The 25,749-nt window shown below is 35.0% G+C and overlaps 1 protein-coding gene across 1 annotated transcript in view; it reads right to left on the reverse strand.

The window, feature by feature from the left end:
• PCLO (piccolo presynaptic cytomatrix protein) overlaps positions 1-25,749 on the reverse strand; it is a 378,440-nt gene that overhangs the window by 53,068 nt on the left and 299,623 nt on the right. Inside the window, exons 14-20 of the mRNA XM_018047285.1 lie at positions 24,794-24,844; positions 20,663-20,787; positions 17,948-17,974; positions 8,741-8,834; positions 7,447-7,518; positions 5,712-5,892; positions 3,926-4,120 (exon numbers count right to left, since the gene is read on the reverse strand). Of these exons, the coding sequence (XP_017902774.1) occupies positions 3,926-4,120; positions 5,712-5,892; positions 7,447-7,518; positions 8,741-8,834; positions 17,948-17,974; positions 20,663-20,787; positions 24,794-24,844 (745 nt within the window). The remainder of the gene's footprint in view (positions 1-3,925; positions 4,121-5,711; positions 5,893-7,446; positions 7,519-8,740; positions 8,835-17,947; positions 17,975-20,662; positions 20,788-24,793; positions 24,845-25,749) is intronic.

Raw genomic sequence — 25,749 nt, forward strand, 5'->3', positions numbered from 1 at the left:
TGCCTAGCCCTTCCTTTCAGGTTTCCTAGCATGCGACTAAACCCCGGAGGGAGAGAAAAAGTTCCTTCTGGCTTACTCTGTAGTTCATAGTTGACCCATATTTTATGCTACTTCAAGCGGAAATCTGCTGAGAAGCTCACAAAAAATATATGAAAAGCTCTTTAGGGACAATTTCGCCACCCTTGATAGAAATGACTACAGATGTGCACACAGCCTCTTCTGCAGAGACTGCTTACTGCTGCACTCGGCTTGTGCAGTGAGGAGGTTTTATTTTCCTGGTTGGTGGCAGCTTAATTATCAGCCTTCAGAAAAGAGGATCAAGTAGGTAAGCAAGTCTAAATTGTATTCCGCCATCATTTCTAGCAACCTCTAATCACTGGTAAGGACTTGAGTGTAAATAGCAAATAAGCAAATGACCATGGTTTTTAGTGAAATCAGGAGAGGTAGATTTCAAAGGAGCCAGAGCATTTAAAAAGCAAAAGCTTAGGCACAGTTATAAGACCAGGGTTAGATTGCCGATTCTGACAATTTTCAGCCAAGTGTTCTTTATCAGTTATGTCGCCCCCTGACTCTGCAACGGCTCACTCAGAAAACAGAAATGAGAATATCTGCAACGAATCCCTCATCTACTAGGCGTGATAAAATGAGAAAATGGGTGATGAAGCACTTTTTACGTGAAGAACTACCGCAAATATATGAGAATATTCATTCGAGCATTATTCAAAGAAAGAGAAGCACGCTTTGCTAAAAATTTTAAAACTCATATCTAAAAAAAAACTCGGACAAAATATCATATAGAAATACGACAAGATAATTAAAAACAGAGTGAAATAAGGGAAGCATTTGACTACTGTGACATTTGTAATTATGAAATATTTGCAGTAAGAAAATGAAGTAAGAAATCAATTGACTTATTTATTTGATGAAGAAAAGGTGAGAGGTGGAATTATAAGTACTCTTGGAAGGTACTAGTAAGGCTAACTAGAAAAGAGAAATTGTCCTTTGGTGACAGTCTATAAACTGGGTTGAATAAATGTATATTCAGAATTATCTCTTAATATTTAAGCTGTTTCCTTAATTCCCTGCTAATTCAAGAAATATCACAGTTCATGTCCTTTGTACTGCCACACAAATCTTCCACTGCTCCTAAATATCTGATTAGTCGGGACAAAAGCGTATACAATTTTTAAGTTTTCTGAGAATAAAAAGACATGCAAAAAGAAAAGTACGAGGCCTAATTTTAGTTTTGTGGAAAGTAAAGAATAATAAAATCAAGTGTTTAGGGCTGGAAGGGACTTAAGGACAGCTAACATTTTTTTTTTTAAACCTTTCTTTGATATATGTTTTTGAATTACATTTACATTTGAATTACAATTAAGATCATTCAATAATCACCCTGGTTTGATCCCTGTCATTGTCAGTGAGTAGCATTCTTTCTTGGGGAAAATCTTATAAATGTTGAGGTCAAGTTAGGAACTGATATTAACTTGCTTTCCTTCCTAACAGAGCCATGGAATCAAGTCCAGGTGCCTGCCCAGAGCAAGGCTTATCAGATTTGTCTTCCTCTATCCAGAAAGCTGAGCAGATTGTGAAATTAATCAGATGTGGGAGAAAGAAAGAGTGGAAGCATTGACTAGAATAGCCCAACCCCATCATAGAATAGCCCAACCCCATCATTTATTTACATGTTTATGTAAGCTCTGGTATGTTTATTTGGTAACAATTCCCCATCTATCTTATAATGTTTTTGACATGAAACTTCGTCCTGCAACCCAATATACTATCATTATAGCTCTCACTAGCAATGAAGCAGAAACTCTGAATTCCCTATTGCAAGGAATCAAATGAGAAAGCAAAAACTGACACACTCATTTTAAACTGTATCATATAACAATTGCTCAGAACCCAGCAGGTTATGAATGAAATAAATATACTTTATTTATTACACAGGCACTTGTATATTCACATGCCCAACACAACTGATACACTTGACAACTATGGAAACATGAATGGAAAATGTGTTTGTAGGATCAAGAGAACTTTTACCACGTAAAGGTGAATGAGTGCATTAACATTTTTCCTTTACTTTCCTCTAGGTATTTCCAAAATTCACTGAATTTTTTAAAAAAGTTACACTTAAAATAATATTCAACAAAAGCTTATCTACATTCCAACTGGTATGCTAATTCAAATTGTGAGTGGTTTAAATTTTTATCACAGTGCAACATATTTATAGTCATGCTTAAACAGATTAGGTTAGTAGCATGCATTCCATTCTGCAATATGAGTACTGTTAATCTATTTCCCAACAAAAGTCAAAAGATGCTCAGTGCATAGAAAAATACAAATCACTATAATCAATATATTATGAAACTGATCTTGGGACTTACACGGTGATGATGAAGTCCTGAAATGCCATGCCCACAAAAGCACATTAAAAAGTGGATAAACATACTTTATCAGACAATTTCTAAAAATTAAAAGATGAGGGCCTTAAATTTGGGGGATGTTCTTGCTGTGTACTTTGAATAGCGCCTTTCTGCTCACCTCCTTCTGGCTTGACTGGTCCATCAGACATCACCTTCCTGAGGGCTAGCTGGCTTTGGTCTTGGTTGCCATTGGCTGGTGGAGGCAGATTATCAGACTGAGTTCTTTGAATGGGGAAGACTCCTGCTATGCTGTGTCTGTGCTGCTTCCTGGCATGATTAGACTGACCGCTTTTATGTGCTGCTGTGGCAGTGTGGGTGAAATGGAAACCCAGAGTATGTATCCTCAGATGGAACCAGCTTGAATGTCATTCATGCAAACATAAGTGATGTTTTGCTCTACTGAAATTAAGTTATGTTTTCAAATGTCGAAATGACATCACATGCACAGCACTAAAGGGGGTTAAAACTGGCTGTTTCTTTGGAAATGATGATTTTGGGAGATGGGGAGAACATTCATTTATCTCCGTTGTTTGGCTGATGCCTCTTGGAAGTAACTGTGCCCTGGCATTTTCAAAGTCTCTGTACTTACTAAGTTCTTGTATCATTGTTATCAACTGAAATTACAGTGATTAAGATGGGTGATTTGTTATGCTTTAGTTGATATCTTGACTTCAAAGGATTTCCAATGGTTAAAAAAAGAATAATCCTATAAATTTTTTGGAATCATAAACAAAGTGTGATCCAACTGAATGGGCCCAACTGTGCTCCTTAATGAGGCGACGACGTAGTCTCATCACATATGCTTGTACATATATTAATACTATGTACTTTAGAGAATATAAGAAACATGATTTTCTTCATAGATTTTTTTTCAAAAGTCTAGAAAGTTTCTCACACAGAAATCTTCATCATTTCACATGCACAATTTATTCAACTTTTTAAGATTGATATGTCTTTTCCATTTCTCCTAGGTTCTAGAAGTTGACTGTTGGTCATATTACCCTTCTGTCTAAAATTGTTTAGTGTTTTTCAGAGGCGAGAATCTCATTGCTAGTCTGCTTCAAACAGTTGTGTGTGTGTGCTTTTTTTTTTTTTTTTTTGATGTAATGCCTGGAAAATTGGCAGTCACTTGTGCTTATAATTTCTGTATTCTAAAGGCTATTTACAGGCACACAAAAAGGACACACAACATGGCTTTGCCTGCAAACATCACAGACACAGCTCCCAAATACAATGAGCCAGGTTGGACGGATGGCAGAGACAAAGGAGAAACAGCCAGTTTTATTTTTGGTCTACGTAAACTAAAAAAACAAAAACAAAAACTAAACTAAAAAGAGCATATTTATGTATTGATACTGTCCTACACAGACAAAGGGACAGAGAACAGAGGGAGTAAGGAAAGCCAAAAACAAAGCAAACGGGGGAAGACAGCAGGAAAGAAAGGCAACAGATGAACATTAAGCTGCCATGCTGAGGAATTTATTTGCGTCTTTTACTTGGTTGAAGGCGGAGTTGTTGCACAGCGGCTTCAGCAGCGGCTATAGCAGCCCCCGCATCTTCCAGGTGGGTCTGAGTGACGCTGGTTTTGCTTTGACTTCGAGATGGTCCATGAGAGCGGAGATGGCCTTCGGATGAGGATTTCGAGCTACCGGGACTACTATGGGATTTCTCAATGGTGGGAACCTGCATGTCTGGTTACAAAAAGGTAAAACACGAGTTAAAGTTGCTCCAGCTTTCCTCTTGTTAAGCTTGGTTCACACAATTTGAAACCGTCTAAGACTGATGTTAATTCTGTTTGTTTTTTGGCTCATCTGTGCAACTGCTCGCCATACAGCAATGTGATTCAACATTTGGGAGACAGTTTTGGGGAAGAAAGACAAGAGGACGATAATCTTGGGAACAGAGGTTTGAGGAGAGGAATACATTCGAAGTAGTCTCATGTAAATGAACATATTGACTTATAGTTTTACCAAGGAACTCTGCTAATTCTAGTGGAGTCCAGGGAAGAAGCAATAGGTTGACACTGCTGCAGAGGAGTTTTAAGTAAAAAAGATAGTTAATTCCTGGAGGAAGGGGTGTGAGTCACTGGGATACTTGGAAGTGGAGATGGTATTATCATCATCTCAGGTGATTTTAATGAATGTACATATAAGATCACACATTTACTATGGCAGCTATACAGAGAGAGGCCTTTATACTGATCATCTTTCAGAATGGCAATCAGGGCAGAGTTAATCTGGCTACATGGAATCCAGAAATGATATATAAAATTCAAAAGTAATCTATAAGCACATATTGTAATCAGTGGTTTATCATATTAACTCAATGGCCTTTGGACATAATCTCAGTTTTCCATCTTGTAGAACATGACCCAAATTGCAAAAAACCACTTTTCAATTATGCTGTACTTCCTGAGGAGTCAAAAAAGGAAGGAATACTCAGATCCAATATAAAAATTTTTATTTAATATTTATAAATAACTCAGCATATCCTGGAAAGATACTCCATGGTTATCTCATACAGGCAGAAAATCAGTTTATGATGACGATTAATGCTGTGTTGTAGGATAACTGGTTACTGAACCTCCCAATGGAAAAGTTTATTCAAATGAGAAAACTGTGCATACTGCCAAACCCAGTGTATGATGCTGCGATTTAAAAAATAATTAAAAAAATCATAGAATGCATTTGAATCCACTATTTAGGAAAGATTTAAGTAATTTTCAGCATACCAATTGTTTTGATGACATAAGGAAAATGTTTTTGATATAATTAAAAAGCAAAATGGAAAGTTGTATGTACTATAATGTATTCATTACATTTATAATGAATAAGAATGTATATATGAAAAATAGGGATATAAGCAATTAGAAGAAATATGCAAAAATGATAATGATGATTACGTCTAGTCAATGTACTGTTGAGGATTTTTATGTTTTGCTTATGAAATACCCCAATATATTTTATAAAATCATATTATCCTGGATCTTGAGAGCTGGAAAAGACCCAATAGCTCATATAATGCAACCTTCTCCATTTTACAGATTCAAAAACAGAGAACCAGAGTGGTGAAGATCACAAAGGCATCAACTTAATTATGGGCTGATTTGAGACTAAAGTCCATTTCTCCAGATTCCATATCCATCACTCTTTGCATGATATTGTATTAAATATTTCCCAGTAGAACCCAACCTTTCAAAAATATTAAATATACAGGCACTTATATTCGGAAAGATACTGAGTGAACAAATAGACAAGTTTTGCTACTTGAAATATTTCCTACCCTTGGATGGGTCAGGGAAGATACCATGGCTTCTACTTTTGATGACAGATGGCTTTGGGGACTGCTGGCTGCTCTGACTGGAATGGGACTTGCCATGATCAATGCTTTCAGTCTGTTCTTTGAGTGGATACCACCTAGGCGTGTTATCAAGGTGAGATGTGCTAGATAAATCAATCAGTACCTGAAAAAAAATGCAGTAAGTGAATGAAATTTATGGATTAATCTACAATTCATTTGTTAATTTCTTCTGTGATCTGAAATTTATTCAAGGACATACGTCAAGAATATAGTATATCTTTTAGTATGATGAGGCTATCTTCCTCATTTTTCTTCATCCATGGTATTGGGAACAATGTCTTGTGCATATTAAATGCTTTACAAATGTTTGGTTAAATTGAACTGTATTATATCTCTGACTATTAATTAAATTATTTGGAGATGATGCAAAAAGAGAGATTACAAGTCAATTTCTACATGAAATAAAGTTTTCTTTTGTGAAATGGACACATTCTAGTCCTAAACTTGGCTAGCAGTTTTCTGGAGATTGTTTACTTTTAGTTACCAGGGGATAAAATGAAAAGAATGGCTAATTTTCAATTAGTAACTTCTTCCATCTATTTTAAAATATATCAGCTCACATTTGGAACAGGGATATGACCAACAATTTATGAAAAGAAGGCACTGTGTCATGGCTTAACTGGCAACGTTTTCTTTTTCTTAGTGGTACATAAACAATGGTGCATTTTACAGTAGTTGGTTTTAAATTTGATCACTATAAAAAAAATGAAAAGCAGCACAATGGATATATGCCTTAGGTTTATGTGAACAATAAATTATCAGGACATCAGTAAATCAGCTTTTTGAAATAGGCTCATAAATCAGATATAACAGTACATTCTAGAGTAGTCCTATCTAAAACCAAGATTAGTCCAAGTGACTATTCCACGTGGAACCTGTAGGTGAAGTTCAAATGGGAAAGAGGTACAGATGTAGAAACCAAACAAGACCTCGTGTCACTTAAGACTATGCAACTGTTTTCTACTGTTTCTATCAAAAGGATATCATATTTTCTAGGTATTATATATTTTTGGAGAGGATTTTTTTTTAACAATAATTCATAACTTCTGCTTTAAGCAAAGATCACTAAACAAAAATCTGTATTTTTATTTTTAAAACATTATTTGAAAAAAAGTCACAAGATCTGACCATCCTGCCAGATTTCATGATTAGGTTACTTTTTTTGTGATTTACAAAAAATTTGTTTTTATTGTTTTCTTTGACTTCTAGCTTTGCTTCTTAAAATATTTGGAGATTTTTCTGTGAGACACTTAAATAAGAATATAAATTGTCACATCAAGTCATTCATGCATGCAATGGGGAACAGCAATTAAATAACCTCAAAAAGCATTTGAAAAAATTCAGCTCATTTTATAATAAATTTATCCCATATCTTTAACATAGTCATTTGGATTCACAACATGATTATATAACTTTCTATCAAACAATTAATATTTCACCTTGAAAACTAATTATAAAGTACATTAAGTGGTAAAGTAAAAATTAATTCTCCAAATATTCATCTATTCAAAGAGTCAGTTTGAAAATAAATTATATTCACCAAAGAATTTTATCCAGAAATGGTTACTTTATACATTTAAGAAATTTCCTTTCCATCAGGATTTAAATAAAGGCTTATACTGAAGCAAATGAAAAATAAAAGAAACCATAGGCTCACCTCACCAAGAAAGTCATTGGAAGAAAATCTATCATAATCCCAGACTGTCACCTCCAGTGTTTTCTTCTTGAGCTACAGTTCAAATCAAAATGTTATTAACCTCATTCTCATTATAAATTTTTATTATACTCATATAACAGAGCCTTTCATTTTTATTCCTTGTACTCTGTCTATTTAAGTAAAAATAGTTTTAATTTTATCTAAAACTGTATACTTACATTAAATATTATGTAAACTGTCAATCATTTTGTGGTCCAACCGAGTGTTTGATCATAAGGTACCTCACTGTTTTGCAAACAAAAGGGTGATTTTTACTTATTTCCTGTTATCTACCCCCTTCCATTATTAAAAGTACAAAGCAGAATCTATATATACTCTTTAACATGTGAGATTCATAGGTCATAAAAATGTCTAGGTTATTTAGATAAAGTATTCGGATTTTAGTTTTTTGTCTCAGTAAATTGCCAAAACACATTAGTAGCATTATCTTATTTTTGCAGGTGAATTTAACTTATTTTCAACTCAAGAACCCAGATTATAATTGATATCAGGCTTCAATTTCACAGTGAAGTTAGAAATCTTCCAGAGGATAAATTAGAAGTCTCACTTTGAAAGAGAACTCATTTGTAACTTGTTTCCATAGATGTCTTCTTTTTATTTTATTTGTATTCTCTTCTCTCTTAATTCATCCTTATAAGCCATCAGTTATTTTCTGTAAATCATGCATAGTTATGAAGATTTTCACAAACATATTGATGCAGTTTTGCCTAGAGTCATTCTGTTTCTGGTGATAACCCTTTACATTAGTTTTCTTCATGCTTTCTTTTGTACAATTCAATTCCCCAATGCCAGATCTTTATTAAGTCTCAATTTAGAGAAAAGACGATCTCCCAAATGTTGCCTGATGGGATAATTCATTTCAGTGTATCCAATTCTTTTGTATCTCTATACTGTTTATAAATGTCATGATGTGCCTAGCTGGAAATATTTTCCCTCAAAAAAACAGAGCCCATTCTACTTAAATATTTCATTTTGAAATAATCAATGGAAAATGATCTAGCAATCTTATTTATTGTGCTTATTTTTTAGCTGTTTTGCCAAAATGTGCACATTTTCTTGCACTGTATCTTTGAACTGCACCCAGTTCCTTTTATGGCTACAATTCTTATGTGTACTTTACCTATTTTTTTTGTTTATATAGCAAAAATTGACATAAATCACAATATTTCAATAATTTTATCATCAGTTTTTATATTAGCCTAAATCTGTCATATAGAAAATAATAGCTGCATACCTGTTCCATGGAGATACTTTTATAAATCACTGTTTGATTCCACTCAGGATTAAGACTTTTCTGAACGTATTTAGTCCTTCTCTTGTACTCAGCACTGAATTAGAAGAAAAGAAAAAGTTATCTTGATTATTCACCTTGACTGATGACTTCATAGTCAACCTGAAGGGCATGCAGACTTTTAAAGGTACTTTGTTTTGAATCACTATGTAATCATCTCATCATACTGATGTCTTAAACCATATCTTAAGTTGAATGCACAATAACAATTTAAAAATATCTTGGAATACTTTAGTTTTATTTTCCCTAAGGTCAAATTTTTTTAAAGAAAAACTTTTTGGTGTTCTAACTGTAATACAATTTTAGAAATCTTAATCTCTCCTGAATGTGTGAGATAATACATGAACTATACAGTATTGTCAATATATTCTTATCTCATAAATAATAATTTGGTATTTAATAGTTTTGCAAGTGATCATGTCAGCAAAGCCAAATGGTTTTTCAATTTTTTTCCATTAAAAAACTATAATAACTGTATTGACTGAGGAAAGGATGAAAAATGGCAGTTGCTATAGCTGAGATCTCATGAACATTTGTTATATTTATAGTATATTCTGACACTTTTAGTAAAACAGTAACACAGTTATGAAACAATCCTAATTAAATATAAATTCTTGGTTTCTGTCAATACCTTGTTATAAATGATAAACCAAATCAAAACTTTTCTTTATTTGTTATAACTTGGGCCATTTGAGTTTGTCCTTGACTCTTCCATGCCCTCTGATCAACAGTTAGAAGCTTATATTTTACATGTTTAAGCATGAGTATTTTTAAAACTGATTTTAGTTAAGTCTGACAAAACATCTATGCTGAGCATCAGTCAATGGAGTTGGAATCACTGCTATTTGCTATGAGCCAATGGCACCCACACAGACCAAACCTTTCTCTAACATTCACTGGCTTTTTCCTAATTTTATTGCCTGGAAAACAAACCTATTATGTTGGTACAAACGTAATTACTGCTTTGGAATATGAATTCTAAATAATTATCAGTAGGCTCAAATACATATTTATTAATCAAAATAGGAACCATTACAATCAACACACTTTTGCCAGTGAGAAGTCTGTTTATTCCTATAGCATAAAAATCCATGCTTCGGGATTTGACGAACTCTTGGAAAACATTTCCTCCCGCCTGCTGGTTGTGGAAGCATTTCCCCTTAAAAACTTGTCAAGATGCTTGAGAAGTGGTAGTCAGTTGGTGAGCGGTCAGGTGAATATGGAGTATGAGGCAACACTTTGTAGCTCAATTTGTTCAATTTTTGAAATGTTGGTTGTGCAAGATGCTGTTGGGCATTGTGGCAGAGAACTGGGGCCCTTTCTGTTGACCAATGTCGGCTGCAGGCATTTCAGCTTTTGGTGCATCTCATCTATTTGCTGAGTGTATTTCTCAGATGTAATGGTTTCATTGGGGTTCAGAAAGGGGCAGTCGATCAGCAGCAGAACACCAAACAGTGACCATGACCTTTGTTTGGTGCAAATTTGGCTTTCAGTTCAGTTTAGTCGCTCAGTCGTGTCCGACTCTGCGACCCCATGAATCGCAGCATGCTAGGCCTCCCTGTCCATCACCATTTCCCGGAGTTCACTCAGACTCACATCCATCGAGTCTGTGATGCCATCCAGCCATCTCATCCTCTGTTGTCCCCTTCTCCTCCTGCCCCCAATCCCTCCCAGCATCAAAGTCTTTTCCAGTGAGTCAACTCTTCTCATGAGGTGGCCAAAGTACTGGAGTTTCAGCTTTAGCATCATTCCTTCCAAAGAAATCACAGGGTTGATCTTCAGAATGGACTGGTTGGATCTCCTTGCAGTCCAAGGGACTCTCAAGAGTCTTCTCTAACAACACAGTTCAAAAGCATCAATTCTTAGGTGCTCAGCCTTCTTCACAGTCCAACTCTCACATCCATACATGACCACTGGAAAAACCATAGCCTTGACTAGATGGATCTTTGTTGGCAAAGTAATGTCTCTGCTTTTGAATATGCTATCTAGGTTGGTCATAACTTTTCTTCCAAGGAGTAAGCGTCTTTTAATTTCATGGCTGCAGTCACCATCTGCAGTGATTTTCGAGCCCCCAAAAATAAAGTCTGACACTGTTTCCACTGTTTCCCCAATCTATTTCCCATGTAGTGATGGGACCGGATGCCATGATCTTAGTTTTCTGAATGTTGAGCTTTAAGTCAACTTTTTCGCTCTCCACTTTCACTTTCATCAAGAGGCTTTTTAGCTCCTCTTCACTTTCTGCCATAAGGGTGGTGTCATCTGCGTATCTGAGGTTATTGATATTTCTCCCGGCAATCTGATTCCAGCTTGTGCTTCTTCCAGCCCAGCGTTTCTCATGATGTACTCTGCATATAAGTTAAATAAGCAGGGTGACAATATACAGCTTTAACGTTCTCCTTTTCCTATTTGGAACCAGTCTGTTGTTCCACGTTAGGAAGTGCTTTGGAGCTTCTCTTAGTCCAGTCACTAAGCTGGTCATTGACAATCCACTTTTTGTTGCACATCACAATCCAATTAAGAAATGATTCGTGTGGAATAAGAGAAGATGACGTTTCTATTTATAATATATGTGCTCCTGAAATGAGTACAAGAGAAGATGACACTTCAAAATGGTGATTTTTTTGATTTCTGGCCAGCTCATGAGGGACCCACTTATTAAGCTTTTTTCATCTTTCCAGTTTGCTTCAAATACTGAATGACCACAGAATGGTTGACTCGGAGTTCTTTGGCAACTTCCTGTGTAGTAGTAAGAAGATCAGCTTTGATGATGCTCTCAATTGGTCGATGTCAATTTCTGATGGCTGGCCACTACGCTCATCTTCAAGGCTCTCGTCTCCTTGCAAAACTTCTTGAACCACCACTGTACCGTATGTTCAATAGCAGTTCCTGGGCCAAATGCATTGTTGATTTCGTGAGTTGTCATTGCTACTTTATGACCCATTTTGAACTCAGATAAGAAAATTGGTTGAATTTGCTTTTTGTCTAACATTATTTCCATGGTCTAAAATGAATATAGACAGCAAGTAATAAGTCATTAGCAAAAAACATTAAGTGAGAAATGTGCATTAAAATGATAACAACCACATTTATTTAGAATGTATTCCAATATCACATGGCAAATATCAACAACGCAAAAACTGCAATTACTTTTGGACCAACCTAATATTTGTCTGGGGTCCTTTCCTGTGCCTGGAATTCATAAATTGCCTTTCCCTGAAAGTAGTGGATTTTCACCCTAGATCTGTAGTTCTATTCACAACAATGGACAACATACTAACTCTTATTATATTAATGGCCTCAAGCCTTGCTAAATTCTGGAATATCTACTATTGTCCCCCAGACACTAGTTTATTCATTCTAGATAAAAATATTGAGAATCAAGCTCCATTTCACCACTCACTTTTAGAGATACGTCTACAGCCAAAGCTCAACATTCAGAAAACTAAGATCATGGCATCCGGTCCCATCACTTCATGGGAAATAGATGGGGAAACAGTGGAAACAGTGGCTGACTTTATATTTCTGGGCTCCAAAATTATTGCAGATGGTGATTGCAGCAATGAAATTAAAAGACGCTTACTCCTTGGAAGGAAAGTTATGACTAACCTAGACAGCATATTAAAAAAGCAAAGACATTAGTTTGCCAACAAAGGTCCATCTAGTCAAGGCTATGGTTTTTCCAGTGGTTATGTATGGATGTGAGAATTGGACTGTGAAGAAAGCTGAGCGCTGAAGAATTGATGCTTTTGAACTGTGTTGTTGGAGAAGACTCTTGAGAGTCCCTTGGACTGCAAGGAGATCCAACCAGTCCGTTCTGAAGGAGATCAGCTCTGGGATTTCTTTGGAAAGAATGATGCTAAAGCTGAAATTCAAGTACTTTAGCCACCTGACGCGAAGAGCTGACTCATTTGAAAAGACCCTGATGCTTGGAAAGATTGAGGGCAGGAGGAGAAAGGGACGACAGAGGGTGAGATGGTTGGATGGCATCACTGACTCGATGGACATGGGTTTGGGTGTACTCCGGGAGTTGGTGATGGACAGGGAGGCCTGGCGTGCTGTGGTTCATGGGGTCGCAAAGAGTCGGACATGACTGAGTAACTAAACTGAACTACAGCCAAATATCTTTTTTCTCCCTCTGGCTTTATTCTCTTTCTTACTGCATATACAAGGGCAATAATCTCCAACATTGATTGCCTGTTAGAACCACTCTGGGATCTGTGTTCCAGTTGTGGGGGCTGGTGCAAACAGTATGTGTCCACAACTCCCTTCCCTTTATCCCTTATGAGAGTCTTATTTAACAGTCCTGGAGTGAGGCTTGAGCATCAGAATTTTTAAAATGACATGAGTAATTCTAATGTGTTGCCAAGATTGAGAACCGACTAGTTTATGTCTCCAAAGACTTCAGATTTCAGCCACTGTGAACTGAATTCAATTAAAGAAATGAAGCAGCACTGTTCTCATTTTTAACCACCCTATTTGAATGTACAAAAATATGAACACGATGTGACAATTTTGTCATTCAGCATAAAGTGCAAAGAATTCTGGGGAAATGAATAGGCAATGATTCAAAGACACACAAACTTTCATACACTGTGGACAGAAAGTATATATTTTTATGTATATGTTTTAGATAAATCTGTCTAGTGAAGTTTATATACCCAAGTACTCAGAAAGTTCCACTTTAACTTATTCCAATTTTACTCTAGAGAATTGTCGCACATGTACCTAAAGAATTGTTCAGGAACATTCATTGCAATATTGTTTTTAATAATATGTGGATAAGATAGGAAATACAGGCATTACAATACATTCATTCAATGAAATTTAAGAAGTAGTTAAATTGAATGAAAACACCTTATATATCAAGATGGATAAATATTAAAAAAAATCTTTAGCAAATAGTTTTCAGAAGAAAACCTAGAGTAGGTTATCAAGATATAAATTGAAATCACATGAAATAATACTGTAAATTATTTACATCTACTTGTATATATTTATGACAAACATGTTAATATCATAAGATAGCATGATGTTACACTCTATTTAGTGGTTATCTCAGATAAACAGTGGAATGGTTTCAGAGGGCTTCAGGGGTAGCTATAATATAGCTTTTATTAAAAAAAAAACTGAAGCCAATATAGCAAAATATCAAGATTTGATAAAATTGGATATTAAGAACATAAAACTTGTGACAGTATTTTCTATAATATTCAGTAAGTTTAAAATATAACAAAAATCAAAAATAATTTTAGCAAATTACATCCTTTTATATTTTATGATTTTGCTTTTTATATTAAGGGTGATATAAGGAGAATTAGTTGGGAAAAATTTAGATGTTTAATTTACTAGATAATATAAGTTCGACTCTCCAGTTTGTATCCTTTGACTTTAGGGTTAATGAAGGTAAACACATCTTACTCCTGATCTTGCCTCTACCAGCCCAGGTTGACTTGTGTAAATGCAAATGAAATCGTTTGCAATCTTTTCACACTTGAATTTCCTGACGTGCAGAGAAGACCACAAAGGCCACACAAAGTTTTGCCTTAATTTACCCTTGTCTTATGGCTACCATATACTGACTATATTGGGCAAAATGCCAATGGACTATGTTCTGACTTTCAACAATTGGAAACTCCACATTTCTCAGCACCATATCAAAATCTGTGGATTTATAAGTTGAAAATGGTCAGGTAAGCAGAATTCTTGAATGTGAGCAGAAATCCAGGTGGAGAAAAAAGTGGAGCTCATTTTTCTTCCCCACCTTGTCTAATAAACACACTACAGTCTCTAATGTGAAGGCTGAAATAATATTTTTTTAGGATAAGTAAGGCATATCTAATAATCAGAGACTTTTTTTTAAAAAAGCCAATTAATCAAGATGGGACATGGTGCTTATCAAAAAAGCTAAACCTTTGTTTCCTTGAAGTTTGGACTAATTTCTTTCTTCTTTGATTTTTATTGTTATGGTCACTTTTTCATAAGTAGGTATGATTTTTAGGCTGACAGGAAAGATATTTAAAATTCAGTTATTTTCTCCTAAACCAGCAGAATAAAACAGTTCTCTGAGTTTCTCTTTAATTAAAAAATATTGAGAAAGAAGAATGGAATATAATGGCTTATTTATATTTAAGCCTCGTAGAATTATATAAAATATTGAAGGTCTTCATTTATTTGCTTTCTCTTGATTGGAAAAATACATACATATTTCTTTATTGAAAAATTATAATAAGTCATATATATACATACATAAATATATACATATACATACATAAATACATACACACATACACACACACACACATATAGTGAAGTGAAAGTCACTCAGTCATGTCCGATTCTTTACCCCATGGACTATACAGTCCATGAAATTCTCCAGACCACAATAATGGAGTGGGTACCCTTTCCCTTCTCCAGGGGATCTTCTCAACCCAGGGACTGAAACCAGGTCTCCCGCGTTGCAGGCGGATTCTTTACCAGCTGGGCCACAGGGAAGACCAAGAATACTGGAGTAGATAGCTTATCCCTTCTCCAGCAGATCTTTCTGACCTAGGAATTAAACTGGGGTCTCCTGCATTGCAGGCAGATTCTTTACCGGCCAAGTTTTCTTCAAAATTATTCCTCTGAGGGTATTGCCTTTAATTTAGAAAGAAGCACAGAGCATACCCCATTTTATAAGCTCTGTTTCTCTGTGTGAAAGAATGCATATATGACTTGTCATTTGACTGTGCTCCCTGAGGTCTGAGACTATGGCTGTGTTCTCAATTCCAACCCCAGCAAAGAGTTTGGAGTAGTTTCTGCTAAAAAAATTGTTTATTGAATGGATCCTTAAAACATGTTTGTACTTCTTTTTTTAAAAAAATCTACTGAAATAAAATAAGTTTTGGCCTTCAAATTGTAAATATATACAACATGTATACCTGTTTCACATTCGTTCCAGAGGAAATAGTTTGAGATGCTAACAAGGGTGTTTAGTGAAAGTCCAGCCAGGAACTGGACTTCCAGGTACCAGAATAATGAAAATAAGCTTCAATTATAGCAAAATCTCATTAGTGGGAAAAAAAATTCTGCACTTTGTCTAGCAGTGTAATGCAAGAAAAGTGAATGAAATCCTTCAGATATGCTCATTTTCATTTCTTAATTATCTAGGGACAAGTATCGAGTTAATGGACTCTTTAGGCTATTGTCTTTCTTTCACGTCATCTTGGCTGATATCTGGGCTATCAGAGCTTATGAACATCTTGATCAAAGGATGGGAAGAGGAAACGAAAGGAGACAAGAAAACCGGACCAGTGAAATTCTTTTAGTTAACAGGACATTAAACATTTTTTTTTTAATCATTAAGGATGTATTATACTTATTACTGAAGAAAAGTTGCTTGATTTTTTATATAGTGTTGTTAAATAATTTTGTATAATTCAGCAGCCAAAGCATTCTATATCTCTTTTCTGTTATAGAGTTAAGTGACCACTGGCAGGATGGAATTTATTATGCATGTCTATAAATAATAGCAACTGCCATTTATTGAGAGCTTATTATGTGCCTGACATTATGCTTATCATTTTTGGTACATTCTTCATGTCTTTCACAATAATCCTGGGAGGGGGCTAGTAAGATTCCTAGGTAGAAGAGGACATAGTTTTAGAGAAACCTCACAACTTCTAAGTGGTAGGGCTGAATTTCAAACTCAAGCCTTTAAGGACTTTACTCAATGGCCTCTTCAGTCTAACTTACAATGTCAATACTTTATCGGTATAATTCCTTTTCACACTGCCAGTTCTAGAAGACACGATGAAAATAACTTCAATATGAAAGGTATGACTAAGTGACTTCTAGATCTCCTATGCTGTAATCCAGCACATCTCAGATTATTTTGACTATTATTTACATTTACAAAAAACATGTTCTCTTCTAAATTAAATATAGACAAGCACTGTCATTCTGATAATTTCCCCCTGGTTTCTCCTGATAACAGAGGGAAAGCTTCTGAATAAAGGGACTGATAATGTCTGTTCTGAAATGACATGATCCCTTTGAAACAAAACTCACTTTGCTAATCAGTCTGAGAGGTCTGGATGATGCCTGGGAAGAGAAAGCCAGTCATAACAAGTGACTTTTCTCAGTTTCAAATTTTCTGGTAGCCATAATTATGTGGCTGCAAGGAAACAGCTTCTGGGCACCAGAAAGGTTGTATTGGCTAATACTATTTGAAATATTTAAATATTTAAGTTCTTACAAATCAGAAACTGCCTGTTTTGCTCAACAGTTTGTCAGGTTTAGTAAAGATACTGAATTTTATTATCAAAGACAAAAATCCTGTACCATTAATATTCTGGGTGGGATTAAAATTCCCATCACTGTGTTGCTACAGATGGTACAAGAGTCACCTCCCCAACTAAATAACACATTTGATTTATATGCAATGAGGTGTGCAAAAAATGCTTTTGGCTATATATTAAGAAAAACCCTTAACTGACAATATACTGATTTAACACCCTCTAGCACACAGAGTCGGACACGACTGAAGTGACTTAGCAGCAGCAGCAGCAAATAGACAAAGGAGGTTGTTCTCGTGCTGGAACAGGCAGATTATGGCATCCAAAATTGCACAGCAATAATTTTGTGGTAAGAAGGTCTAAAGACATGGAAGTGTTTCAACGTTAGGTCTAACTGAGAGTAAAAGATGAGACAACTCTCATGTTTAAGATGGGCTTTATACGTAGTACTGGTCATCCAGAAGGCCAATTAATTTCTTCTGAAAAATGATTCTATATTTTTTTAATTTGTCATAGAAGACTCAGAAGGACCTAAGCCATGATTAGTACATGAGAAGCTAAATGAATTTATGCAAATTATAAACAAAACTTTAGTTATGTCTAATTACAGAGTGATATTTCTTTATCATACTTTTCTGTTTTTATTATTTTCGACTTTTCTATCCTCTTCTGCATGTATCTGCTAAACATATTTAGTAACGTTGTGATCAGAACAGCCTGCTATTAGCCTAATTCAATTGATACCAACATGCAGAAAAATAAAAATTATAGCCCACATTGAAATGCAGGTAAATGTACATGAAAGGCCAAAAAAAAAAAAAAAAAAGAACTCTAGACATTTCAGCAAAGTGTGACACTGAAAGAGAACCAACTCTACCTTGCATTCTGGACAACCATGACTTGACTGCATTGATTCCAAGATCGAGAATGAAGGATACAGCGGGAAAGTAGGAAAGACAGGAAGAAAAAAGTTAGGAACAGAAGTAAGGAAGAAAATGTGAGAATAAAAACTAAAGGAGCTGCACCATAATACACAAACAACATGAGGTAGAAAATAGTCTTTGAACTAAGGTGAAAATAATGCTTCCCAAGTGTCATACATTCCAAGGTCTTGGTTACTATAATAATTAGGAGTAATTCAAAGAAAAGGCTAGGAATTGAATAGGAATGGCATACTAGCGTGAGTTTTGGTCAAATCCCATCTAGAAGGCATATTTTGTTTGACAAATTGCATGGGGATAGCTTTAGGTGGGAACATCACTCTTCATTTCATTGTAGTTCCCACCCTTCTTTCTGTTACCCACTCCGGAATGGACTGCCTTATTCATGCCATCTGTCTGATCTTTCCGGTTATTCAAGTTTGCAACAGGATTGCAAAAGGATTAAAACATATCTTGTAACAAATAAAAGATAACCACTCTCTTGTAGTATAATAAGTGACACTCTAGAGTATTAAAGAAGATAGAAAATTAAAAGAGAGTGTTTATTTTCACTCATTCACAAATGCTGATTAGAGATATATCCTTGGCAGTGATTTCCTCTTATACTGTCATTAAATAACACTAATGGTCCAATGACCCAAATAAAAGGCAGAATGCAGTTATCAGTTTGTTGTTATATTCATGCTAAAAACATAAAGTACTTGAGGAAGAGGGATAAATTAGAGTTTGAGATTAGCAGTTACAGACTACTACATATAAAACAGATAAACAGCAAATTCTACTGTATAGCACAGAAACTATATTCAGTATCTTGAATTGAATCAGTTTGCTGCATACCAGAAACAAATGCAACATTGTAAATAAACTATATTTCAAAAGAGTAGAAACGTTGCAGTTATACTACTACATAAAGATATAAACTAACATAGAAACTCCTCTTTCATGTTCTATAGGGCTAGTTGGATGTCTATGAATTAAAACTAGAGTACCAATACCAGCAATTCTAAGTTTCTAAATAAAATCGTTGGGTAGGATGAAATTAAAGGCTGTATACCGAATCAGATATATCACTTGGCAATTTTCAAATTATTTTCGGAATATTATCTAATTTGATTTTCCTGAGCAACTGTAAATTATGGCTCTCTCTACCATGGCTTTTTCAATAGCAACAAGGAAAGCAAATCTCCAACAATTGATGATTTGACGGCTGTGACAACTGGTAAGCAGCATTCAAATGCAGTGTAAAACTCTAATTTATATCCTGTCCAAACAAACCAACTACAGTTATAGAACAGTGTTTATAAATTTGTTGAGCTTTGTTTTATGGCCCACAACATAGTTTATGTTGGTTAATGTTCTATGTGCATCTGAAAAGTGTATATATATATATATACACACACACACACACACACATATTCTGCTGTTGATGGACAGTATTTTATATATATCAAGTAGGTCATCAAACTGACTAGGAAAATATTAGGCAGCAATTGGGGGAAATAAGAGATTTAAAAGTTAAACATTATTATGGCTATGTGTGGTATTATAATTACTTTAAAAGTTTTTTTTTTAGAAGTATATACTATTTGCATAAAAAAGTTACAATAGTTGAGATCTATTTTAAAATAATCTGCATGGAGGGAGTGTACAAGGGTAAAAATGAAACATGGTTGGCTAGAAAGTGGTAACTGTTGAAGCTGAGTAATGGGTGCACGATGGATTATTATACTATTCTTTCTACTTATACTTCCAATGACTGAAAATTTCCCAGTAAAAAGTTATATTAAAATGTTGCTCTTCAAATTAAAACACAGCAAAAAGGAAACCAGAATCTTCAATAACCATCCCCTAATTTTTTTAACTATACCTCCAATTGTTGATTACTTATGGTTCCATCATACTAATTTGGCTAGTATAAATTCTTCATAAAAGGTAATGATCTGTTGGGTCCAAATTACTGGTTTGAAGCCATCCCTGAATTATGATTTATATATAAGACTACAGCAATTTGCATTTATTATGTGAAAATTAAACATCTCTAAAGAGTACTTGCTTTATATAAACAGTTTATATTTTACACAAGAGATTTAAAGAGATCTTTTTCATTTATCTACATAAGTTGACATTTCAAATATTATTTTTTTATTTTGTAATTTTAGAACAGTGATTTGAAAATATGCATGTAAATAATGATGCATCAAGTCATTTAATGAGCATTTAATGTATTGAATAATACACATGTCCTATAAAACAAAAGAGTAACTGATGAGTCCTTGAACATTGGTTTCACAACTACATTTTGGAAGGTAAACTAATTCTTTAAATCTGCCATAAACAATTCCTGAAATGATTTCATAGTCTATCTGATTGGTAATAGCACAAGAGGTTTCTAGAACTGAAATACTAATACGTTCTTACCTAGGCAGCTTTTGTTATGATCATGAATCTCCAAAACCCATTAAGGCTTAATTATAAATTTTCAATTCCACATTGCTTACTAATTGGAAATAAATAAGTATGACATGTATTATAGATAAAACTAAGCAAAAGATATCAAGCTCTTTAGAGATCAGAAGACATTATCACTATTTTTTTAAAAAAATCATACGGCAACACTTATGATACTTCGAAGAAATCACTTCTTTACTTACCCTCGCCCTGGAAGAAGGTACACTTTAACAAAGGGGTCTGAATAACCATTGTTGTCTCGAGGGACTAGGTTTCTTGCTTGGAGGATATGTATTATGAGATTTCCAAGATCATAGTTGATTTGAAGCTTAAAGGAACAGCAAATATTCCATGAACATTATTTTGTTTTTAAAAAAGCATATAATACATTATTGTTCAATATTTTGCCGGTATTTAAAAAAAAATTCTCATAAGAAGCATTATCTGTCACTTTCATTTTATTTGAAACTGAACAGACCAGTTAACGTCTAATTTAATTGGGAGCTCCCAGGCACACATTAATTACTAGTAAATGTGCTGTTCATTCTTTCCACTGTGAAAGTTCTGGCCTGTCTAAAATTCATTTAGAAGGAACATAACACAGTGCATGCTAGTTACATTTTTAAACAAAATTTCCACTGTTAGCAAGATCAGAAATGTTAATGTTCATAAATACAATTGCCAGAATTTTGAAAATAAATTAACTAATTGATAAATTTATTAGAAAATATCTTTTGCATTTCATCAAATAGTTCACAGTGTGTAGAATCATTATTTAAACACAAATACGTTAGTACTGAATTGTCAGGATATTTAAGAATGTGCAATTTGATCTCTTTCTATAGTACACTAGCTGAAAAACCTGTAGCTTTTCTTTTTGTGCCTGCTTTCTTAACAGAGTGAGGTTAAGATAATAAAATACAACTGTTCTTTAATCTCAGAAACTGAAGAGAAAAGAAGAGGCATTGTCTCACAGATGTCTAATGGCTGTTGTAAAGTTATCATTGAATAGTAAAAGACTTACCATTCAAATTAAATTTTAAGAAGCCAGCATGATTCAAAATAATTCAATTAACCAATTTTTCTCCTTCAAAAATGAAAAATTCCTTTGGCATCGTTTAAAATAAGACAATTCTGTTTGATGCTGTTTCAAATTATCAAATAACAGAAAGGAAAGTGAAAGTGTTAGTTGCTCAGTCGTTTCTGACTCTTTGTGAGGTCATGGATTGTGCAGACCCTATGGACTGTAGTTGGCCAGGGCTCCTCTGCCCATGGGATTTCCCAAAAAAGAATACTGGAGAGGGTAGCCATTCCCTTCTCCAAGGGATCTAGCTGAATCAGGGCTCAAACCCAGGCCTCCTGCATTGCAGGTTGATTCTTCACTGCTTGGGCCACCCAGGGCGCCCCAACAGAAAGGAAGAAATCTATACTTAGAAAAGGAAAAACCATAAGTAAAAAATGAATGTACTTTTTATAATCATGCAAAACAGATATGCTATATTTATGCTGGAAATGGAATAACTTCGATGAGTCAGCCTGCATTTAAAATTTAATATTAAAATGATTTACTGATTTCTGCATAATTTTGATCTGATTATGTTTTATGGCAGAAAAGGAATCTCTGTTCACTCCTCTCAGTACAGAAAGCTCCAGAGTCTCACTGACCACCATGAAAGCAATATGAAACATGCCACAAAGGGCCATGAAGGAAGAAGAGAAGTAAGAAGTCGAGGACTGCAGTAACTGTGTTTTAATGGAGTACTAAAATACAGGAATTATTCTGCAATTAATGTCACTGAGGTTTAGAACAGCTTCCAAATTTTTAAGGAGAAAATTTACCCCTTTTTTTCCTTTCTCTGCTAGCCTAAAAGTCCACTTTCAACTGGTGAGGCAGCAAAATCATTTCTTCTTGAAATAGAAATTTGCAGGATACCCTAAGAGAGTGCTTTCCAAAGCATACTCTGTAAATTTGGTGCCTTAGAGAACACTTAGAGTTGCTCACATGTTACATGTAAGAGAAAATGAGATGCCCCCAGTAACCCTTAACCAGACCTATTCCATTCTGGCAATTCACTGTTTGGGTGTTTACACAAGGTTTCATCTGGAATAAGGCTTTGCTAAAAAGACAGAAGATAAAATATAAAAAAAATGAAAATCACTGTCATAAGAAAGTATCTCCCCTTGCCACCCCCCACCCCCCCCCAAAAAAAAAGAAAAAGGAAAGGAAAGCAAAGCAAATATACTGGGAGTTGAAAATATTAGAGCAAATTTCTACTATAAAATTAAAAATTACCACTGAAGTGAAAAGCAATTAAGAACAAAACAAATGAATTTATTTACAAAACAGAAATAGACTCACAGACAATGAACTTATAGTTGTTGGTGGGGGACGGGTGGGGAAGGATGAAGGAGAAGGGATGGTTAGGGAATTTGTGATGGACATGTACATACCGCTATATTTAAAATGGGTAACCAACAAGGATACGCTGTGCAGCACATGGAACTCTGCTCAATGTCAAGTGGCAGCCTGGATGGGAGGGGAGCTAGCGGGAGAATGGATATATATGTATGTATGTATACATATATCTACGGCTGAGTGCCTGTGCCGTTCACCTGAAACTATCACAATATTGTTTGTTAATCAGCTATACCCTAATTCAAAATAAAAAGGTTTTAGAATATAAACCTTTCAGTAAAAAACAAGTTGTAACAAGCCAAAAAGAAACACAGCACATGTTGGCCCTTGAGCAAAAAGTTAAAAAAATGAGACAAAGAAAGAGATGTTATGGATCAGAATGTCTAGCATTTTCTTTGCTGCATGTGAAATGAAAAGAGATCACCTTTGGCTTCCTAGAAGTGAGAAATAGCAGTGAGCCAGCAAGATCGAGGACACGTTGGTGACTTCAGTTCCATCCTGCTGGGTCCTTCTTATTAAGGTGCCCACGCTCTGTGCTTTCTTCCTCATTTCCACTCTCACTCCACTCTGCTTTAATCAGGGTATGCCCAGATGACAACTGATTTCTTTGTTTTTGTGTCCTCCTCTTTATAATACTTCCTAGAGGCTGTGGCTCTATGAATTTCTATGACATATTTGTTTCATTTAGCCTCTCCCTCACTCTAAAATATTTCCTGATCACTCTATTATGTTGTGGCTAACATCCTTCGGCTTCTGTTCAAGGTTCTTTTAATTTAGTCTTAACTTATCTCTACAGGAACATTTTCCTGCAGCAGAGCAGATCTGCTCCTTTCATTACCCTCTGGCAGCAGAATCGTTCCTTGTACCATTTCTTCTTCCAGGAAAACACTTCTCCTTTTTCTATGCTTATCCTCAAATTACTTCAAATCTGTTACCCTTTGTGAAAATGTACTGTAGATGCAACTAAGACTCACTGTTCTTTTACCTTATTGAAAATGTACTATCTTCAAATAGCTATTATTTTCTATTTGGTTAATTCTTTTCACGTGACATTTCTTACCTACCCTAAATTACTTTTGGTATCATCTAAAGTATCATTTTTCTAACTTTTCTGAATCTGACCATTTATGATGCAATATATAAACACAGAAACATGCACACAGAACTAAAAAAAAAAAAAAAACCAAAATGATTTAAACTATTTTCTTCTATCTTCCTGGGCAAAATCCTAATTAATTTGATAAATTACAGATTGGTTATGACCTCCAGTATGAAAAACACTGCTCTAGAAGAACTGTTCAGCAATTATTTAGCAATTGTTGACCAGAGGAAGAAAAGAGAACAGCATTAGACTCATGAAACTCTCAATGCTGCTGCGGCTGCTAAGTCGCTTCAGTCTTGTTCGACTCTGTGCGACCCCATAGATGGCAGCCCACCAGGCTCCCCCGTCCCTGGGATTCTCCAGGCAAGAACACTGGAGTGGGTTGCCATTTCCTTCTCCAATGCATGAAAGTGAAAAGTGAAAGGGAAGTCGCTCAGTCGTGTCCGACTTGACCCCATGGACTGCAGCCTACCAGGCTCCTCCATCCATGGGATTTTACAGGCAAGAGTTGTCTCAATGAGAAACGTTCAAATTTCCAGAAGAGTCTGTCATTTTTGAAACACATTCAACAACTATAAAGTAAATGAGACTTAATACATTGATACTGTTAAGGTATTAGGTAGATTTCAAAGTACAGATTTCCAGAGGTATAATTAGATTTAATAAAATATATATTGTATTAAAATACTTATACCTATCTATGTCATAAAACAGGAAAAGTTAAGGTTCTAATAGTGCTTACAATCTGAATAGACCAATGGGAAAAAGAGCCACAAAGATGGTATAATAATAATAATCTTTTAAAAGCATTCATACCTGAATTTCCCCCGTAATTGGATGAGAGACAACCTTTGCTGCATCAGTAGGCTGCAATGTTAAGACATATATTAGATTAATGGACAAACCCTTCACAGGATTTACCATTTAAACTTCCCTCTGAGTAAAGTTCTGTTTGGTCAGAGCACACTGCCTGGAAAGCACATTTTGTCCATTTGGTTGCTTCAGATTATGGTGCCTACTTACACTTCTCAATACATGTTTAATTTTATAGATACATAAATCTCTTTTTCATTGTGTGAAGCCTGTTTTGAAGCTATAATTTTATACCTGAAGTAATACATGTTCAATTACTTAAGAAATAGAACAATTTTGGTTGAAAGTATTCAATTTAAGTATTAATGGATTTTAAATGTCTATAAGAAAATGAAAAAGATATTGTTTTTACTTGACTGCCTAGGAGGCCAAAAGTTATAAAAGTCCACCTTGTATTCCTTTGCTGGGTTCTCAGTCCTGTCCTACTCTCTTCTAGAATGGGACACCCAGATAAACACTTTTTAGCATTTCATACCCTTTTAATTAAAAGTCCATAACATTCGATCTAAGTTCACATTTCCTTAATAATTTTCTTATGTCAGTAAAGCCTTAAAAACCATTCAGAATGTGATCTGATAAAGTGATTCATTCTGCTGATTAAATGACTGATTACTGAGCTGTTACATTTCAGTAGAATGCACAAATTTGTACAAAAAAAGGAATGATGTCCCTGACTCTAGATCTATAACAGAATTTCAGGCAATGCGGCATCACTGTAGGGAGACATTTACTACCAGGCTCCGCCATCCATGGTATTTTCCAGGCAAGAGTACTGGAGTGGGTTGCCACTGCCTTCTCCATAAAATGGTCATATGTATATATATAACATAATTTAAACCTATGTCTAAATAATTTAGATTCACATTTTACTTATATTTACTCAGAAGCAATCACTTAAA

This window comes from Capra hircus, chromosome 4 (assembly GCF_001704415.2).
Source record: "Capra hircus breed San Clemente chromosome 4, ASM170441v1, whole genome shotgun sequence".
Lineage (NCBI taxonomy): Eukaryota > Metazoa > Chordata > Mammalia > Artiodactyla > Bovidae > Capra > Capra hircus.